Here is a 22,168-nt window from a genome sequence, read left to right as displayed (position 1 = left end):
ATAACCATGATAATTTTGGTCACAATAACTGTGATATGAAATTTTCATATCGTTACATCCGTAAACTAGTCATAGAAACGCTAGCTTACCTTGTCATTGCTGATCACAGGGATCATGCTAACTAGCGTCTGAAGATTTCTTTTTTGTCAGGCAGGTGGGAAATGAAGTAGATTTTTTTTTTTTTACCTCGGCATATTTGAGCTACAACCTATAGCCTACCCCAGAAGGGTCACTTGATGTTACTGTGACATGTTATTGTCAGCTGTTTTATTCAGGTTTGCCAGGCAACAGGACTATTATGCCCTCTGCTGCCTTTCAGTAAAATATTACTGAAAATTGATTGGTAATGCCTTACACTACTGCGAATACAGCAAAAAGTGACATGTTACTGTAATGCATTACTTTTGTAACACGGTACTCCCAACACTGATTAAAAATCTTAATTCAGTTTAAAGATTCACAATGAGACAAAACTGTTTACAACGTCACAAGTCAAGGTTAAAGCGGTGTGAACTGGACTGCCTCAGCTCATCTCAAACTGATGATGTCTCCGGTGATTCAATTTGTCAAATGACCACAGGCTGGTTTAGGAGCGAGGGATGGTCATGACGCTGAATAATCAAGACAATTTAAGTCAACTGGTTGTGACATTGTCAGGGACCGAACAGTGAGACACAGGACACTGATTAAAGTTGAAACATTAATGAATTTATCTCCCCAAAAATATATTTAATTCATACAAAGATTGAAATTATAGAGTTAACGGGCCCTTAAAAGAGTTCTACAAATTATAATCAAAGGTATAACTTAACCTAGAAAAGACCTAGAACTAATATTGTGGTGCTGCCCCTTTTATTATAATATTATCCTTTGCCTTTTGTATTTTTAAGGGAACATCAGGAATTTTCTTATATTCAATTTACTGACCATGTATGGAGAGAAATTTGTTTCTTTATTTATCAATCAAAAAGAATGGATTTGCAATTAGAAAGAATAGCACCTGGACCACAGCTCGATGCCAGGTACCATAGCGCAGAAAACCGGCTCGGACCCGGTCCTGGCGCACCTCAGACCCGGTCCCAGCTCACCTCGGACACGGTCCAAGTGCGCCATGGACCCGGTCCCAGCGCACCTCGGACCCGGTCCCAGCACACTTTGGACCCGGTCAGGACGCGACGTAGGGGAAACTAGAAAATGTCGAGCTGGAAAATGATAATCGTTCAGAAGAATTGCTAACCTGATTGCCTCTCAGTTGTGTTTGTGAGTATCCTATGGGCTCCTATGTCACTTTGTCATTATTTCTCTTTCTGCACCATGGCACCTGGCACCTAGCTGTGGTCCAGGTGTCCTGTCGAACCACCCTACACCCGCTGTCTCTCAACCCCTCCCTGTAACTCACTCACTCATTCTGTACTCTGCTCAGGCTGTGAATGTGCAGGCTGTAGCCGACGATATTTAGTGTAATTCATTACTTATGGGACACATTTAAATTTCAAAGAGCAGCAGACTATCAACTGACCTCCCAGCAACATAAGACAATGGAGAAGTGGGTTTAAGGTGGAAGCTGGAGCCGGCGCTGCAGCCAGGTCAGACCCACCAATAGAAACTCTTCTCTCATCCATCGGCGTAGGCCACGCCCATTAAGTGCAGTTAAATTCGCAAGCAAAACTTCTGCAAACAAAGAGGAGTGATTTTCAACCAAAATTTTTGAAGTCTCAAGCAAATGTTTTTAACTCACAAGCAAAGAGGACTGATTTACAAGCAAAATTATCTTTTTTTTTTGATTGCCACTTACTGTCTTTTGCTCTCAAATCTCTTTTTTGGGTGCAAATCTATTCTTTTTAATTGCAAATCCATTCTTTTTGATTGATGAATAAAGAAACAAATTTCTCTCCATAACCATGTCGATGTTCATAAAATCTCAGATTAAATTCAGGGGTTATTGAGACTTTTTCTGCAAAATACATCATTAACACTGTGTAAAAATACGTTTCTACAACCTCTGTCACTTGTCAATATGCATGGGAGTAACTGGTGAATCAGTGTTGCATTTTACTTGAATTATTTCCATGTATTGTTAAGATTAGTGGTTCAGAAGTTATTCAGCATTTCAAATCAGTAGACGCTTTAGTTCGTTGTTAGTTGTTTAGGTCTGTGGGGGTTAACAAAGCAGCTATTGACTCAAACAACAGATGGGACCGAATGAGACAAAAGGGGAACATACTCTAACTGATCAAACCAATAAAGTTCAATGGGGAGGATGCAATACTCGACAAATAAATATGAAGTATTCCCAAATCCTCCCATGTATCCAGAGCTGGTGGATCAGTCAGTCTCCATCCTCTGTGTCATAATTTCACCAAATGAAGGAAAGGACAGCCAGGAAACTCAAGACGATGAAAATGTGATTAATACGACTCAGTTTAGCAAATGTGACAAAACAATGTACGCTGAATATGCACACATCTTGAAACAGTGTTTTTCAAAACTGTGAATAAATGCAACCCTAAAGCAAGTGAACTGATGTAGTGTTTTATATCAGTTTCAAATGACTACAATGAAATATAACTAGACTGTGTTAATGTGGATGACCTATAAACTTTTACTTCCACATGACATCAACCCAAACTAAAATAATATTAATATAATAAAAAAAAAAATGTGACCAAACAAAGAGTAAGCGAGCCACAAGTAACCGATTTATTTTTTCAATCACTTTAACCCATAATGACACAGTGCTACTTTTGTGGCATTTCTGAAATATTTAACTTTTCTTAAGTGATTTATCACCATTTATTATAATACTATCCTCTGTATTTTGCATTTTGTTTTGTTTTTTTCAGTGAAAATCCAATATTTTCCTATATTTAATGTATTGATCATGTACATGTTCATAAAAGCTCAGATTAAATTCAACAGAGAAACAAAGAAAACTGAAGAAAAAGTGACCTTTTTCACAAAATCTATCATTAATTGCATCTCCATCCACTGTCATTGATCCAACTCCATGGGTTTTACTGGTGAATCAGTGTTATTGAAAATGACGGTGTTTCCACGTTCACATCCAAATGGGTCATATCTGATGACCATGAAAGACGACAAACTGTATTTTAGTTTAGTTTATTAGTTTACTGTATTGTGGACAATCCCAATTAATGAACTGTATCAAAAACAGTAAAAAGGGGCAGCTTTAGCCAATATGACCCCGGCCTGATGACAATAGGCACCCTAAAAAAAACAATATATTACAGCACATTAATTAAAAAGAGAGAGTTAAGACAGATAAAAGACAAGATAAAAAAGATAAAAGAGAACAGTGAAGCATCAGTCCAATCATACAGAGACAGCACATATTATCCAAACGTACAAGAGCAGCACATACAATATAATCACACATAATACATCAGCACAGAATCACAGACAGGGATGCAAACAGACATCACATATGGACAGACAGCATCCATGATCATGACACAGATAACACCAATTATCTACATCAGCTAAAATTTATTTAGGGGGTCAAATGAGTGGCTGTTTTTGTCAAAAAAAAAAAAAAGTTGTAAGAAATGCATAGAGCTATGTTGAAATAATGTTAATCCATTTGTGCACAGACTACTGATATTATTTGACATTGGAAGCTATATTTTCAGAAATATTGGATTTGGAATAGCACGTGTATGTGAAAACTTTTGCTGGTGGACGGACATGACATTACCCATGATGATCTGGTCAGTACCAGTACTTTATTAGTAATAAACTTATATACTTACTATAGCTAATTCTCCTCTTATTCATAAATGTTAGTATTGTGGATCTAAAACAATAACAGCTGACACCAAAACACAAAATGTGGCAGTGGACGGATGTGACATGGCTGTTACGGATCCCATCATACTGATGCTCAGCAGCCATGTCACCGTTTACACTAATGATCCCTGTGCAAAAACTAGGATCAGAATTATTTAATGTATAGTTTATCATCATACTAAAGAGTAAATAACAATATAGAATTGTTATTTCTTTATAAAAATGCTTATTATTAGAAAGCTGTTGATTTAAAAAGTGACTTGTGACATTCTTAATGTATGTATTGGCGTAACATAAACAGGATGGATCAGCACCATACTCCATACTGCAACCTGTAAAAATAAAACGTGATATGTAGTATAGAATCTTGTAAGAAAAACTGGGGAATCTAAAAGAACAGAATATTTGTTTTTCAGGTAAATTCAATTAAATTATAACTTGTGACATGAAAGTATAGCATTAATTGTGATGAACTTGGACATTTTTGACCTGAAAACATAATTCATATGACCATCAACATGTTGCAACAGAACTGAAATCCTGTAAATTTGCATAACTTGCATTTACCAACACAAAGTTCCTTTGGGGATTCACTTATATTGATTTCTTATACACAAAGACATAAATAAGACCTCCAAGCAAATTTTAGCCGACATGTATTGATAGGATTAGTGGATCAAAAGGTATTAAACAGTTTACATCAGTAGATGGTTTTGGTCGGTGGAGGAGGTTTAGATCTTTGATTAGTTTAGTAGCACTTGGATTCAAACAGAACCTAAAAATGTGGAATCTGTCATAAGTGCAGACTGTGTAATCGTCCATAGTAAGAGGCAAACTTCGAAAATACTAAAAACTGTATGTTAAGAGTTAAAACCCAACCTCTGGAAGATCATTAGATTGAAAAGAACAAAGCAAAACAAACAGCATAATGTGGCCAGTTTGCCGGTCAACAAGAAAAAAAAATAACAAGATCAAAAGAAGCTTATTTTAGATGGTTAAGGCACAAAGAAATGAGAGTGGGTTAATGGATCAACAGGTATTAAACATTTTACATCAGTAGATGGTTTTGGTTGCCAGTAGATGTTTGGGTCTTTATGGGTTAAACACATTTTCAGGTGTCATAAACATTAGTACTGCATCTCTATGAAGAAAAACATTAATCTCCTCCTTCTTCGCTCTAAAAAAAAAAAAAGAGTCAACTGTCAAATAAGTCAACTGTGCTCACTTTTGTGACTTATAAACATCCCTTTTTAGAACATTATTCTATGCATTGTGTGTTTTCCTCAGTATTCTCACGGGTAAATCTTGTCTGACAGTCTGTGTTTTCTGTCTTTTTCAGAAGTGACATCAACTCCTTTAAACAACAGCACCGCTCTGGGATTAGCTTTGCAGTTTCAGTAAATACCAGAGGTGCAGCTGTTGCAAATAAATCACTGTGATTGTCTCCATTCATATTTAAGGATGTTACAAATTATAATCAGCTACAAAAGCAATAAGTTGTTGCTTTTGAAACACAACCTTATCTGGTGGAAATTGTAGCCAGTTTTTTGTTCTGATCCCCTGCTTTTGAAGCTAAAAATCATTCATGTAAGACAACTGATACAATGCACTGAAAGAGTCGATCAATACCTTTCATTTCTTCTCTTCTCATGTCACAGTCTCACATGTAACAGGCTTCTTCTCTTCCTTTGAAAACATCAATCTAAACAAATCCACACTGTGATTCAGAAACCTTCACTTTAGCCACTAATGAAATCGATGTGGTCAGAGCTATTCAGACTCTATGACTTGTGGATCCCTCAGGGGTGGAAAGCCAAGTGGGAGGCCTGTAATTTCTTCAATGACATGTCAAGTAACGTTTCCAGTTTGAGTGGTCATGAAATGCACAGCTCTGTTTGTGACATTAAAGAGACAGAGTTTTAGTAATATACCAATGTCATTTTATCTGAAATGGAGTGGAACACATGCTTAATCCATGCTTTTCCAAAATCTGTTTTAGTTTAGTTTATTAGTTTATTGTATCGTGGACAATCCCAATTAATGAACTGTATCAAAATCTAAAGCAAGTAAACTGATGTAGTGTTTTATAGAAGTTTCAAGTGACTAAAATTAAATATAACTAGACTGTGTTAACGTGGATGGCTTATAAACCTTTACTTACACATGACATTAGCCCAAACTAAAATAATATTAATACCATAAAAAAATGACCAAACAAGGAGTAAGTGAGCCACAAGTAACTCATTTATTTTTTCAGTCACTTTAACCCATAAGGATGCAGTACTATTTTTGTGGCATTTCTAAAATATTTAACTTTTCTTAAGTGATTTATCACCATTTATTGTAATACTACCCTCTGTATTTTGCATTTTGTTTTGTTTTTTCAGTGAAAATCCGATATTTTCCTATAGTTAATGTACTGATCATGTAGATGTTCATCAAAGCTCGGATTAAATTCAACAGAGAAACAAAGAAAACTGAAGAAAAAGTGACCTTTTTCAGAAAATCTATCATTCACTGGACTTAAACCAAGTGTCTCCATCCACTGTCATTGATCCAACTCCATGGGTTTTACTGGTGAATCAGTGTTGTTGAAGATGACAGTGTTTCCACGTTCACATCCAAATGGATCATATCTGATGACCATGAAAAGACGACAAACTGTATTTTAGTTTAGTTTAGTTTATTAGTTTACTGTATCGTGGACAATCCCAATTAATGAACTGTATCAAAAACAGTAAAAAGGGGCAGCTTTAGCCAACATGGCCCCGGCATGATGACACTAGGCACCCAATAAAAACAATATATTACAGCACATTAATTAAAAGAGAGAGTTAAGACAGATAAGAGACAAGATAAATCAATAAAGATAAAAAAGATTAAAGAGAACAGTGAAGCATCAGTACAATCGTACAAAGACAGCACATATAATCCAAACATACAAAAGCAGCACATACTATATAATTACATACAATATATCCGCACAGAATCACAGACGGATGTAAACAGACATCACATATGGACAGACAGCATCCATGATTATGACACAGATAACACAGAGCCATAGGTTAATGTGTACAGGTGTTGTTGTCTCCAAACCCTTTCATGCATACTGGTCACTACAGTGGACGACTATTCTACAGCTGTTCTCTTGTATAATCATGGGTTTTGTTGTTTTAGTTCCATATCAGCCAACACAGAGGACACTTATGCACCATCCCATACACTGACATTCATACCATTACTGTAATTTTGCTGTTCTTAATAAACCTGATCTGCAGTAATATGTTTTAGTGTAAATATTTGCTAACTTTTATTAGACTGTAATTAACAGTTTTCTTAACCAAACAGTTATTTTTTTGTGCGTATTATCTCCATAACTAGTATTAGAGTATGTTAAAATGTAAGAAAACATCAGATTAGCTGCATTAAAAATGTTTTTAATTCATAGTTTTTGTACTATATATCACTTTCTGATGATGGTTTCTTACCTTCAAAAATTAAAGGCATGGTGTCCAGCTGAGTGGACATTTTTGTTGATTGAAAAACATTTCAATTGCATTGTTTTTTCATGCCTAAAGAGGAATAAAAACACTCAGGAAAAAAATCTCGACTAACGTTCTCATAATTCATGCATGAAAGGGTTAATTTGGCTGTAAAAGTGGAATATATATGTATATTTTTAATGTGGATGGGAAGTGAGTTCCAGTTTTGTTTTGCTTTAACAGAGAATGATAATGATTTAATAAAGAAATAAGGTGTATTGAAATTTATAGCAACAGTCCAATTTTCTCAGAAAGAACTAAAGTTAAACTTCTGAACAACTTTTTAATATTCCAAAAACAGAAAGTCAGATAATTTAAGAACTGTTTCAAAAAATATATAAGTAATAAGTATTAAGTATTTGTTTCCCAGTCTGTATGTTTTAAGACATGGCCCTTTTCCCCTTTTCCCTATTTCTCCAGTCTACACATATGGTCTGCATACAGTGGAAAAAGTAGTTCTCACTTTTTTTTATTGGGCAAGTGACTATTTTTTGGTAATTTCTACATACATTACAAAACAGTGACAGCAACAGTTCCTGTGAGGACAGTGAGTCAACAATCTCAGGTCCAATGTGGTTTACAGGGTCTGTAAGGTCCACCTCTGCATGAACAGTGAGTGTACCTGCTTAGTTAGGTAGCATGAAGTAATGGTACTAATGTAAGAAATGATGTTCAAAGGGATAATGTGGATGTGGACAGGTGTCTGGATCAGCACTTAGGTTGTTCTAATGTTCTAAAAAAAAAAAAAAAAAAAAAAAAAGTGATGTTCCTTTTACCTTACATGTGTTTTTCTTGTATTTTTTATATTTACTTCTTGTATTTTTTAATTTTTTTTTTTTGGGGGGGGGGGGCTTACAGGTAAAGAACCAAATATGGTAACTTCCTTGACCTTGATTTTCTTCATAATAAAGTCTTGTAATCAGGGGTGTAAGAAAATATCGGTTCTGCAATATATCGTGATATTTCACTTCATGATACTGTATCAATATTAAAAAGAACTGTATCGATATTTTTAAGTATTTACTCAAATGCAGACATGGGGGAGATTCATTTTTGTTTTTTGTTAATCATGCTTTTTTATTTATATACTCACATTGGTATTTTGCTCTGTTATTTGTATACTACAACGGTAGTATTGTGATGTTGCAGGCCATACATGTAGTTTTTTGAAACTGATAACGGTTATTTCAAGCATCCTAAAAGCACTATTTGCTGTCTGAAAGAGGCTATTTTTTTTTTTTATTGGAAATGCACAAAAATAATGATCTGATGTTGGATGATTTAGGGACTGAACACTGTGCATTCTTTTCGCAATAGAATATGAACACTCAAGCAGGATCTTAAACTGTAATGTCTGCAAAACATGATTTATTTATTTGTGTGATTTTTGTTCTGGTAAAGCCACATGTTAAAACTTTATTTATCCAAATGCTGCACTATAAGTTTTTCCAGGAAATAATCTTTAAAAAAAAATAAACAAAACCAACAATATCACCTTATTAATAGTATTGTGATATACTGTGATATATCGTATTGTGATCCTAGTATTGTGATTTGTATCATATCGCCAAATTCTTGCCAATACACACCCCTGCTTGTAATGCCCTCCAATAACACTCTATGGTTGAAAATTTGAATTTGAGAGTATTTCAATGAGTGCCATATAAAGGGTTAAAGCTGGAAGGGGTTGAGGTATTTCAACCTGCAGATGCAATGAGCATGAAGTGTGAGAGAATGAAGTATGGACCAGGAAGAGCTTGATGAGAATGTAGCACGCAGACTAACGCTTCAATGTGATTAACCTCTGAATCACACCACACTGTGTATATAATCAATAATTCTGTATCTTTATCTTGGACTGGGAAATGAGGCTGTACTTTTTATCGTCTGGGATATCTGTTTCTCTGCAACCTGTTAATAATCTCCATCTTCCCTCAGGTGCTCTTCCATTTGGCTCTTACTGCTCCTTTGAAAGGGACGCATGTGGCTGGTCAGTGTCCAACCGGCGTTCAGCTTGGAGGAGGGTCACCGGAGACGAGCTTCTGGACAAAGATGACATACAAGGTGTCACTCTAAGGGGCACGCCAGGTTAGCAGAGTGCATGTGTGTGCAACATGTATTAAAGGAGGGATATTTACACAGCAAATTCTGGTCTTTGGAATAAACTCCATGGGAGTTAAAAGTGTACATGTGAGACCATGGAATACACTCTAGAGCAGGGTTAAAGTAACACCATCAAGTACACAAGCTGGAGTTAAACTTACAGAATGAACTCCAGAAATTTAACTCTTTCACTCTTTTTTACCTAACTCCAGATTATTTTACTCCACAAATTTGCTGTGTAGCTTTTTTAAAATAGAATTATGCATTTTAAAACATTTCCCTGTGGTCTACAACTCCACAGACAACAATATTTCTGAGTAATGACAGGAAACGTTGTTTTGAGCGCTGGCCTTTTAACTGCAAATGAGCCACTTCAGGCCCTGCCCCCTCCAGGTTGTTGGCTGTGCTGCTCTGTCCCATTCAACCAACAACTGAACATTTTAGGTTATCGGCTCGAACTTTGGACATATTTTCAGTATGGACTACAACTGCTGCTGTTGACAAACAATTATGTCGTACTTGAACAAATGTTTGTCGGAAGTCTTGACCTTATATGTGCAAATGTTGTGATGTAACTAATTAAGAAGGAAATAAAATGGGTTGCAGAAATCCACTCGATATTTGCCAGAATTAATATAAAGATAGCTTTGCAGCACCTGGAGGGTTCAAATTCAAACTTTTTTTAACTATTATGGTCCAAATACACAAATAAATAAACGAAAGACTAATAAAAGTGGGTTTAGCAAAATATGAGCCCTTTAAAAGCATTTATTAAAACTTATTTGACGGAACTGAACTGTGATTCTCATTTCTGCTTGTGTATATTTCTCATACCTTCTCATTAGTCAACACTTTAGGCACTGGAGTTATTTTTCTTTTTATATTTAATTTTGATATCAAGATCTCCAAAAGCTGTCTGTTTCATTCAGTTATGTCACAATATTGCGACTTTGGGACTTAAAGCATTAACATATCATCATATTTCCTTGATAAATGTCACATTTCTTGGTTTCTAAGGCTCTTTATTTGTTGTTCTTTACAGACTGAGCTAATGATAGGAATGTCTTTTTAGATCGTTTCCATGTGAGGTTTCATCACATGATTCTGAGGCGTTCTTATGGATTTTTCAATGCAGTTGCAGAACATATTAGTTCCAACAAAGCTCTGAATGGAATTATATTATTCATCTGTCCATCTTCTTACCCTTATCCAGGTCTAGGTCATGAGGGCATTACATTATAATTAAATTTTTAAATATTCTATTGTTATATTATATAATTATATATACTATAAAAGGATTATATAATTATATAATGGCCTTATGTTATTAACCATCTCACATTAAAGTATTTAAAACAGACCAGTCTTTGTCAGGTAAATAGCATTTTGGCAGATATTCAGCTGTCTACACCCATATCTGTCTGCTCATCTGTCCGTCATCATTTTGTTTCCAGAGCATGAGTGGAAAACCATTCAGTGTTTTTCCACCAGACTTTGCTACAATTTATCAGTAATGTGTTGAAGTGGCGCCTTTAGCTGTTTGGCCTGTTGTTCATCTATCTTGTAAACACAGAATAGAAATACAGTGTTAACTCATTCAAGGTGCAGTTTTTGTCAGTGAACTTGGACTGGTCTTACTGAACTCTTTCAGCTCCTCAAAAGAGAAATGCAACAATGCAAAATTACAGAAAAAACATTATACATGACCGTAATCACGACATTTTTACTGATTCTATGAATGTTACACAGCTGGTAACACACGTTAACAAATGGGGCTCCAATGTATAGAATCTATAGTCCAGTGTTTTTCAACCTTGGGGTCGGGACTCCATGTGGGGTCGCCTGGAGGTCAAATGGGGTCACCTGAAATTTCTAGTAATTGACAAAAAAAAAAAAAAAAAAAATTAAAAATACTTAATGAAAAATATATGGTGAGTTGACAGAGACAATCCCCATACATAAAAGACATGAAAAACGGTGAAGCTGAAACTGAAGCACCGTGGTACTGTTTATCTCTCAAATGTTCATTGTGGTCAGTTTCAGATGCTGCAGCTCTTTCATAATTCATAGTTTGAGTTCTTTTTTGTTCAGTATTAATTGTCAGCCTTGTAAATCCAAGCTGGACTGACTGTACATATCCTGACCAAGGAAAATAAAATTCTCACTTTGTGCAGTAATCTACACCTGGCTTTTCTACCTCCATCCATAATAATGTACCGTATATAGACTAAATGTCGTCTAAAATTAACGCTTATTTGTAACATAGTTTAGTAAACTATTATATGATCAAAAACCATTGAATTTTAGCAAAACAAATGTCTCCGTTTTGAAAGTCTGGGGTCTCCAGAAATTTGTGATCTTAAAATGGGGTCACAAGACAAAAAATGTTGGGAACCACTGCTATAGTCAGTTAGTCAAAATCTATATTTTATTCATAATAGAACATAGAAAACAGATCAGATGCTTAAAATGAGAACATGTATATTTTGCTGCTAGCATTGTGTTTCCAACTTTTTGGAACTGTAATCAAAGCTAAATCTGGTCCAACATAATGTTGTGCATGTGTCTTTTTTGTCTGGACAGTGCATATTCTCTTACTGAAATGCAATGAACTATTGAATAAACATCTTTTATCACTGTACTTTTAGACATTTGCACCCATTTGTGTCCCAACTGTAAGTTTTAGAAAAGCTAGACTAAGTCAGTGAAACTAAGCTAACATCAGTATCATGTACCACTTTCCTGTTTTACACCATATGGGATATTTCACCCTGTTGTTGTGATTCTTTTTGTATTCACTGCATTACATTTATCATGCTCCCCCAGGGCACTTCCTGTTTCTGCAGGTAAGACCAAGCAGTTCCCTTACAGAGGCGTCCGTCCACAGCGTTTCTTTCCCTCCTCCAGTCTCCACCACCGACTGCCAGGTCAGTCAATAACACTTTAATTTAATCATTTAGATCATATCATTATGTTTCATTATTTTATTACAGCTCAAATTGTATTAAATATCCCACGTGCCTTTTATAATACAAACCCTTTGCTGACTCTCCCTGTTTGTGCAGTTGCATTTCTCTCTGTACCTGTATGGAGACTTTAACGGCACATTGATGGTGGCTATAGAGGAGAATGGGACGGCCGCCACTCCACTGGTCTGGGAGAGAAATGGACAGTGGTCAGACAACTGGGACGATGTCGCCCTGCAACTTACAGGCATTTATCATGGGTACGAAGGAGGAAAATAAAGAAATAAATAGGTTTAACCCATAAAGACCCAAACAGCCACTGTCCACCAAAAACCATCCACTGATCTAAACTGTTTAATATCTGTTGAGCCATTAATCCTATCAATACATGTGAATAATTCAAAAAGACAAAAACACAATTTCACAGGGAGCTAATGGTATTAGACAAACCAGAGGTGCTCATGGAGAGGGCATAAGCAACAGAAAAAAGACAAAAATCCAGGCACTCACTTGGTTGGAAAACTTAGAAATTGTAAAAAGCCTTTATTTCATGAGGGCCTATGGATTAATTCTTTGGGGCTGGAGTTGAAAACAAACCAATGCATGTCGGCATGAGCCTTCTTCAGGGTGTTGACCCTGGCTCCAGTGCTAAAGACTATTTACAGTGTCTAAGTTTTCCAACCAAGTGAGGATTTTTGTCATTTTTCACGTGTAAATAATTGGTGTAAAATGCAACTATTCAGTCTCACAGTCACCTACGGTTGACTTAGATTCACCAATTAACCCATAAAGACCCAAATATACACCAGTGACCAAAAGCATCTACTGATCTCAACTGTTTAATACCTGTTGATCCCCTGATCCTATTAATACATGTAAATAATTGGTGTAAAATGCAGTTCATCTTTTCATGGTCATCAGATATGACCCTTTTGGATGTTCAGAGGTTCTGTAGTGAACATGGAAACACCGTCATCTTCTACAACATTGATTCACCAGCAGAACCCATGGAGTTTGACAAATAATAGTGGATGGACACTTTTGTTTTTATGTTCAATTATTGATATCTTAACTGAAAAAATCACTTTTTCTAGAGTTTTCTCTATTTCTGACGTAATACCCCTCAACTTTGTTCTGAACTTTTATGAACGTCCTCATGATCAGTGAATTAAATGTAGGAAGATACATGATTTACACTGAAAAAATGCTAAATAAGGAGCATAATATTACAATCAATGGCAATAAACCACTTAAGAAAGGTTAAATATAGAGAAAAAAAATCATTTGGGAACTGCCATAAAAGTAGCACTGGGTCTTTGTGGGTTGAGACTGATGCGATACACACTAAAGAGTAAAGCAGTAATTCTAACAATAAAACCTGTTCCCTCTTTCAGGTTTCGAGTTAAGGTGACAGCTGTGTGGGGACCAGGCTCCAGTGCTGATATCGCTCTAGATCACATTGCCATTGGTGCAGCCTGCTTTGACACAGGTAAGGAGAACATAAACCCATCACTGAGGTTCAACATAAATTGTATTTGCAAGGTTAAGGTTATCTGACTTTATTATCCCAATAGCATTAGCATTAAAATTAGCATTAGAAAAACATTAAATACACATTACACTGCATGAAAAACTAGATTATCGACCCCGTAAACGCCCGCCAACTTCAAAGATTCCCGGTAATTATCGTGAGTTTACAGAAAAGTTCAGCTGTGCCGGAAACTGCCGCAAACGGAGCCAACGGGGGAGGAGGAGCGGGGCGGGTGTGGGGGCGAGCGGGTGCGGGGGTTAACAGCTCGCAGAGGTATGAACGACCCTCATTTACATTTGAATGTCACTGGTGCCTGCCATGTCCGACCACAGAGACACACATTGGATGTTTTTTTTCTTTTTATAGCATCCCATTGGATGTTACCACAAAGGACAGCTCACATGTGATTGGTCATCTGTGCAGCATTATAATATGCCCCATCCATTAAAAATATTATTATTATTGTTATTATTATGTTTATTATTCAGATATTTATTTACATATTTATTTATTGTTGCAGGGTAATAATTCACATACTGAAAACATCACCACCAATATCAATTAAGAAAGAACACGACTGCCAAGATCATGTTAAAAAATAAAGACAAGCTTTAATAAAATGTAGAATGCAAAAAGCACACTTACATATTTAAGAAAACAGTGCCAACACTTTCAAATTAAACACACTTAGAATGTCCACAGTCAGTTCAGTCAGATGTGCTGTCCTCACAACATGTGACTGTGCAGCTCCAGCCACAAACAACAACACAGTAGAGTCCAAACAAGGCTTTCTGTTCTGAGCTGGAGCTTCTCCTTTACTTGACGTTTTCATTAACGTTTTTGTAACTGCAACATATAAAATACATCCAACTTAAATTACTAACAGACAGTTATTATTACAGTTATTATTAATTACTCTACACACGTAATGCACTCACATCACTAGCTTGAATATCATAAACGTTAGCTTCATTACACGTTCACAGAACCGTTTCAATCAACCAACATCTAGAACCTAATGTTGTTTTCGGATATATACACTTACAAAGAAGAACATTTTCCTAGGCACACAGTAGTAGAACACACTTAGCGAACATGAGTTTTTCTGAACTTTAACTGCAGAGAAAATAGCGAATGGCAAATATACGTCAAAGATCATCTCTAGCAAAAAAGCGCCCACTCTGTAGACAACCTTAGCGCAAAGCGAACACAAAGATCCTTAAGGAGAAGACATCTCACTCCTATCAATTCTTAAGCCAATTGCATTTTAACAGATTTTAACTGATTTATCTATTATCAACTTATTGTAACTTATGAAAGTAATTTATACAACGTATGAAATAAGTTTGATCTTTGACCTAAAAACATCACATCAGACAAGTGTTGGTGCCATCTTCTCTGAGGGTGGTCCAGTCCAGTCTTCTGTGGTGGTAGAACATGTGTTGGTTCTGCTGTAGTGTCTGTGGTGGTAGAACATGTGTTGGTTCTGCTGTAGTGTCTGTGGTGGTAGAACATGCGTTGGTTCTGCTGTAGTGTCTGTGGTGGTAGAACATGTGTTGGTTCTGCTGTAGTGTCTGTGGTGGTAGAACATGTGTTGGTTCTGCTGTAGTGTGTGTTAGAGTGCAGCTCAAAGGTTAGAGAGCTCCAGACTCTGGAAGGATGGAGGCCTTACAGTCCACCCAGATGTCCCATCAGCAGTGCCATCTTCTTCATCAGACGTCATATCCATTGTGATCCCTCTCCATAAATCTCCTCCTTGTTGTCCAGTTCCTCCTCTTTTGCCTCCAGCTGCTGTCCAGACAGAAGTACCATCAGTGCTGCACTGTGAGGCTAACAGTAGTAGAATGTGGTGTTTGTGTCAGATTCAGATTAAACACAGATTCTTATAAATCTTACCGTCTTTCTTCTCTGCTGTGGGCTGAAATGTTCATGGCTTCTGCCTGGACTGTTAGATCTGGTTGGCTGTATGTGTAGTTCCATTGGACTGTTTCTTTATGTCTTACAGGCCACTGGAATTAAAATATACAAGTTAGGAAGAGTAAAAAAATAGATGCATAGGATTAGAACAATAGAGAAACAAAACACAACAAACTATTAAAGTTCCTTCATCAACAGGACTCCACTTTCTACTCCATTCAAGCCTGGACTTGCAGCTGGAGCTGCCATTAAATGAGCAGTCACTGCTTCACTGTGGGTGAGCTCAGTCTGAAAACCAAACAGAAATAGTTCAGAAAAAGCAGACATTAAAGGCATACATTTACTTCTATAGAGCAGAATGGATCCAAACTCTTTAAAATCTTACCGTTGCTCTGGTTCATACCATCTGTTGTTTCCTTCACTATTTTGCAGACGGTGCACACCTTCCTAAAATAATGCAAGACTAAGTCACTTTGAGGAACAAACCCCTCCAGGTTCAAGCAGGTCAATGTGACACATTCATTACTTTAATCAGTTCCACAAGTCAAACCACACTATCATACACTGTGCAATTAACTAAGAAAGTCACACTAAGATAAAATTCCCACCTAAATAGCACACATGTAATAATTAATTGAATATATACTTACCACAATTTTTGGATCGTGCTCCAGCCTTTTTCTGGTTCTTGTCCACAGTCTGGTGGCTCATCCAGTGTCTGCCTGGTTCAAGTCAGTGAGTTGTTGTCTCACCTCCACTGTAAACTGCTGTGTCATGTACGACTCCATTTGCATTTGTATACCTCACAGCAGGACCATTTACCTACAAAAACCTCACATAGCCCAAGGGGCTGGGGAGGGGTTATTGCCAAGGCTCTCTAACCAGAGGGGGGGAATTCACGGCAATTCCCGGCAGTTAGAGAGAATTTTCTGTGGTGACTTCAAATTCCCACCAGTAGGCGTTAATTTCAAGTTCCACAGCAATTTACAGGGACGTTAACTGACGAAAACCCCACTTTTCATGCAGTGTTAGGAACATCACTAAGAGACCAACTCCAGATCTTCATCAGTACTGTGGTCAAGGGCACCGACAGGAGAATGAACCTTTACCTGTTCTTAATGGTGGGGGACACCAGGTTAGAGGTGGCAAAAGTACTCACACTCTGTACTTAAGTAGAGGTACAGTTACTTGTGTGAAAAAATACTCTTGTAAAAGTAGAGGTACTGATTCAACTCCTTTACTTAAGTAGAAGTAAAAAAGTACAACTTCTGAATTGTAATAAAGTACAAAAGTAAAAAGTAAAACTGCATTTTTTTCCATGAATGAAACAATACTTATTTAACCAGACAAAATCATAAAAGTTTCTATTTACTAGTTCCACAGTGAATGGTACTAACCAGAGTCCTGCACCGGGTTGGGTAACCAACAGGTAATCTGCAAAATGTGCGGGGATGGGTAAAAAAAAAAAAAAAAATTATAAGAATTTTCACGGGCATGGGTAAAATTAGGCAAAATTAAGGTGGATAGCGGGCAAGGAAGTGAAAAAATAGAAGGTTCATGGATGAAAATAATTTTAGAACATTTAATGATGATGATCATCTAATTTGACCGTGGTTGATCCACAGCCGGTTTGTTTTATTTTGAAGTGAGCTTCACCTCTGTTTACGTCCGACCACAGACGTCACTGAGCAGCACATATTAGAGATTTGTTGATGGCGTGCGTTTTAGCCAAAAATAAAGCCTTTAAAAATGACTTATTGAGTAGTCAGTGCCTTTAATCATGGGTAGGGTCGTGGTACTCAGCTTTGTGGGTACGGGCAGAAAAGGTTGGAAAAAGTGGACCTGTGCAGGACTCTGATACTGACCCTGTACTGGACTGTGGTACTGACCCTGTGCAGGACTGTGGTACCGACCCCATGCAGGACTTTGGTACTGACCCTATACTGGACTCTGGTACTGACCCTTTGCAGGACCGTGGTACTGACCCTGGTCACAGCCTGTGCTCCCTCTCTCTGCCACACTGATTTTCCCCTGAAGTGACGTACTGTACGTACTGTCACATCCGTTTAGTTTGAAAAAGTAACGAGCCTATTCTGAGAATGTAAAGAGTGTAAAGTACAGATATTTATGCAAAAATGTAGGGAGTGAAAGTAAAAAGTTGCCAGAAAAATAAATACTCAAGTAAAGTACAGACACCTAAAAATTCTACTCAAGTACAGTGACAAAGTACTTATACTTCATTTCTTACCACCTCTGGAACAGGTAAACTCAACACAGCTCAACACAGAGTGCAAGCCACTTCACCAACAGGCTGCCCATATGAGTAAAATCCAATATTATCCACAAGTCATTGAGATTCCTTTCATCATTAGCTTCTCTTCCATTAACTCAGCCTGCACAAAAAAAATATATCTGTGATTCAAATATTGTGTATGCTTAAAAATTAAAGTAAAACAAAGATGCAATAGTTAACACTGTCACCTCACAGCAGAAAGGTCTTGTGTTTGATTCCATTGTCAGTTGGCATAGCTCTTTCTAAGTGGAGTTTTCATCTTTTCATTGTGTCAGTACTCCAGCCTCCTCCACCATCCAGAGACATGCACTTAATAGATTAACCCATAAAGACCTAGTGCTACTTTTATGGCAGTTCCAAAATTATTTTTTCTCTCTATTTAACCTTTCTTAAGTGATTTATCACCATTCATCATAATATTATCCTCTCCATTTTGCTTTTTTTTCCTGTGAAAATTGGGTATTTTCCTATATATAATTTACTGATTATGCACTTTAATCATCATGTCGAGATTACATTTGAGGGTTGTCACACTGTATTCTTTACATGATGTGGGCTTGTCCATAGTGTTGGTTTGGCCCATCTCCCAAAGGTATCTGTGCAGACCTCAATCTACTGCAGGTCATACACTGATATATACACCTGTCATTACACAAAGCAGTTACAGACATGAGTAAAATGGAGGGCACATTCCTTTTCCAGTCTCTCCATTGTTCTAAAACTTTATTTATATGAGGTCTAAATGTAGATTAAAAAAATACCTGTTTTATATTCTATGTATCTATATATCTGTTCTGTTTTATTTAATATTCGCAATAGTATGAACGGGGCTTTCATTGTACTTGTGTGACTTGATTACACAATTATAAGAGACAGCTTTGCCAGTATGTGTATTTTTCTACAGAAATTCAATGTCACAATCCTTCAAATGACCTTTTGAAAATCTGCCATTGGAATATTGTTTCTAGATTGTTTTTTGACCACAGACCATTAGGTTTTTACTGTCATTAAGTTAAAAACACTTTAATTACTTATTAGATTTGTAAAAGCAATAATTGCATGAGTGTTTTGTCATAATTTTGACATGAGGAATCCTGAAGGCTCTTGTGACATATGTTGATGTTTCATTACTTGGTAATAGTGGTTCAGTAGTTATTGCACAAAAACTAACCCTCTGAGATGAGTTTTGGTCATGGAGACTACTCAAACAATTTAAAACTGGCTTTCACTGGCTGTATCTACCAGTGTCTTGTTTGTGTTACACTTGGAGTCAAAAAAGTAAAAAAAAAAAAAAAAAAAAAAAAAGTGAAATGCTGTGTTACTGACATGCTGTTTGGATACAGTATACTGTAAGTTGGTTGTTCTAAGCCAGACTGTTAATTCATATGTTTACTCTGTTACTATATTACACAAACCGCTGTCTCTCAGAGCTATAATGGTCTTCAGTCAAGCATTTAGTTGTGACTGGAGGGAAACCAACAACAAAATCAGTAACATACTTTCAAGAAATGTGGCCAGACATTCCACATTTCACTGCCATTGGAGTTTGAGGTTTTACTCTCACAATGATATTTCTACTCTATTGAAACTATCAGTCATCAGTTTTATTGCATGGGAGTCAATGAGTACACAGATGTGAAATTTGGATGGGCTTAAGGTATGAGTCTGTTCTTGTTTTTATGCAATTCAAAGGTTTGGTGTGTATGATAAGTGTGTGTTTGTCCTGGAGACAAACTGAATACCCCTCACTAGGGATGGGAATCGATAAGAATTTAATGATTCCGATTCCATTATCGATTTTGCTTATCGATCCAATTCCTTATCGATTCTTATTGGGTGAGGAAATAAAAGATGCTCTTGGTCACTGGTGGCTGTTTAGGTCTTTTAGAGTTCAACGTACACCAATGCTTCCTGTTTCCTGTTTCCTCAGGAATATTTTCTCACTGATATCAGAGTTAAATCTGAATCATAGATGAGCTTCAGGGAGCTGTAACTTGGTCAGAACGCTTCTCCAGCATTTATGACTTCCCTTTCCTCTGTGCTTGGAATGTTTTCATGCTGGAGACACTTTGCATGATTTTTTTTTTCCCATTCTTTGTTTATTTGGAAAAGCATGTTGTAAAAAACTTCTCTTTAGGATGCAATTCAATATCCACACATCAAATTTGATAGAAGATGCTAATCCAAGATTTTTAGTCGAATATAGAACAAATAAAATAAATAAAGAAAAGTGGGCTGGAGGAGAGGGTTTACTCTGCTACTTCATCAACAAGATAAAACACACTAAGGTGTGTATGTTTACATTAACCTAAACAGAAATGTATATCATGTAACTGTTTTCACATAATCAATGTATTCAATTCACATCCATTACAAATTCACACATTGCATGATTTTATGGCACTGAAGTCCAGGCCATGGTTGGTGTTGCTTAAGTATGGTTAGTAACACCAGATTGATTTCAGGGAAAGGTCTGACAAAGGACACACTGTCCTTTGGTCAAAGTGAAAACAATCCTATTCTGTCGAACAAAGTGAATTTTAGATCCAAGAGTGAGGGCAGACAACTGAATATAATTGTTTCGCCAGTGAAATGTGGGCAAATCTGACTAATTTCTCTTCATTGATTCCACCTTTCTTTGTCTTGGCTTTCAACCTCTTCTCAGATCTCAACTCTCTTCTGCCTATGGTGGACTTGGAGGACTTCCTAAGTCCACTTCCAGAGCCTTCAGCGTCAGGTACGTTGCACCTCCCGCAGTGACCTTGGACACTTTGTGAATTTCCATTGTCCCTTATCTACTGTGTCATCTGTAATCCATTCTGCATGCAAAATGTACACACCAGGTAGTGGATCGTACACTTACAGTTCCTCTTAATGCATAAAACACTATCTACAGTTTAAACCAATCAGATGCTTTTAATCCATTTTGATTCACTGCTCACATACTAAGTGGGTAATGCAATTTCCAGTGACTGTCCTTGATGCTGTGCTTAACTGTTGATGTTTGCCTCAAATTCAGTTAGTAGAAAAGGATTTATCTCAACATAATCCTCTCACTTCATCCTCTTTCTGTAAACATTTACCTACACCTTCAGCACCTTTCTGATTTTTTTAGTGTAATCCTCATTGCATCTCCTCATTTTTCTAGAGGTTTCTTTGATGACATGGTGGTTTAACTCTTGCGGTGCCAGCGGTCCACATGGCCCGACCCAGGCGCAGTGTGACAGCACGTACAGGAATAGAAATGTCAGTGTTACCGTGGGGAAGGAAGGTCCATTAAAAGGAGTCCAAATGTGGAGAGTGCCTGCTACAAACAGATACCTGTGAGTAGGCCTGTCATACTTACCACACTAATCACACTTATTTAGCATAATAATAATAATAATAATAATAGATTCAATTTTTCAAGGCACCCAAAGCTCTTTGCATTATTTATCCATTACCTTTTGGTTATTGGACGACACTTTACCTCCATTGCTGCTCATTCGTTTCCATTCACTTGTATAAAAGCACCTGGAAGAAACAGAAATTCCATATTTCCATCAAAGCTTCTACAATTTTTTTCACTGGCTGCGCTCTCAAGGGTTAGTATCTGAGTGGAGAATGAAAGCCTTAAACTGCTTATATATGTTTCACTTTTCCAACCCCAATGCCAAAACATACATCCATCCATCCATGCTGTCCCAGCTACCTTCAGGAGAGGATGGGGTACACCCTGGATGTGTCACCAGTTAATTGCAAGGCTAATCCCAAAACAATTGGGGCATTTTGGAAAATGCAAATAAAAACAGAATGCAATGATTTTCAAACCTCATAAACCCAAATTTTTATTCAGAATAGAACACACAAATATATCAAGTGCCTAAACCGGTAAACCCTTTTAATTAAAAAAGTAAGTCATTTTGAATGTGATCAAAACAGTAAGTCTCTAAAAAGTTGAGACAAAGACATGTTTCACTTCTCTGCAAGGCTGAAAAATCTGTATTGGATGCCCATGGTTTCAAGG

General features: G+C 36.8%; 1 protein-coding gene across 1 annotated transcript in view; it reads left to right on the top strand.

Moving 5' to 3' along the window:
* The window catches only part of ltk (leukocyte receptor tyrosine kinase), a 137,947-nt gene that overhangs the window by 69,098 nt on the left and 46,681 nt on the right, over positions 1–22,168 (top strand). Inside the window, exons 7-12 of the mRNA XM_030127224.1 lie at positions 9,291–9,440; positions 12,282–12,382; positions 12,521–12,681; positions 13,816–13,910; positions 20,828–20,899; positions 21,311–21,485. Coding sequence (XP_029983084.1) covers positions 9,291–9,440; positions 12,282–12,382; positions 12,521–12,681; positions 13,816–13,910; positions 20,828–20,899; positions 21,311–21,485 — 754 coding nt within the window. The remainder of the gene's footprint in view (positions 1–9,290; positions 9,441–12,281; positions 12,383–12,520; positions 12,682–13,815; positions 13,911–20,827; positions 20,900–21,310; positions 21,486–22,168) is intronic.

This window comes from Sphaeramia orbicularis, chromosome 22, assembly GCF_902148855.1.
Source record: "Sphaeramia orbicularis chromosome 22, fSphaOr1.1, whole genome shotgun sequence".
In the NCBI taxonomy this organism is placed as follows: Eukaryota; Metazoa; Chordata; class Actinopteri; order Kurtiformes; family Apogonidae; genus Sphaeramia; species Sphaeramia orbicularis.
This window is presented reverse-complemented; position numbering and strand designations above follow the sequence as displayed.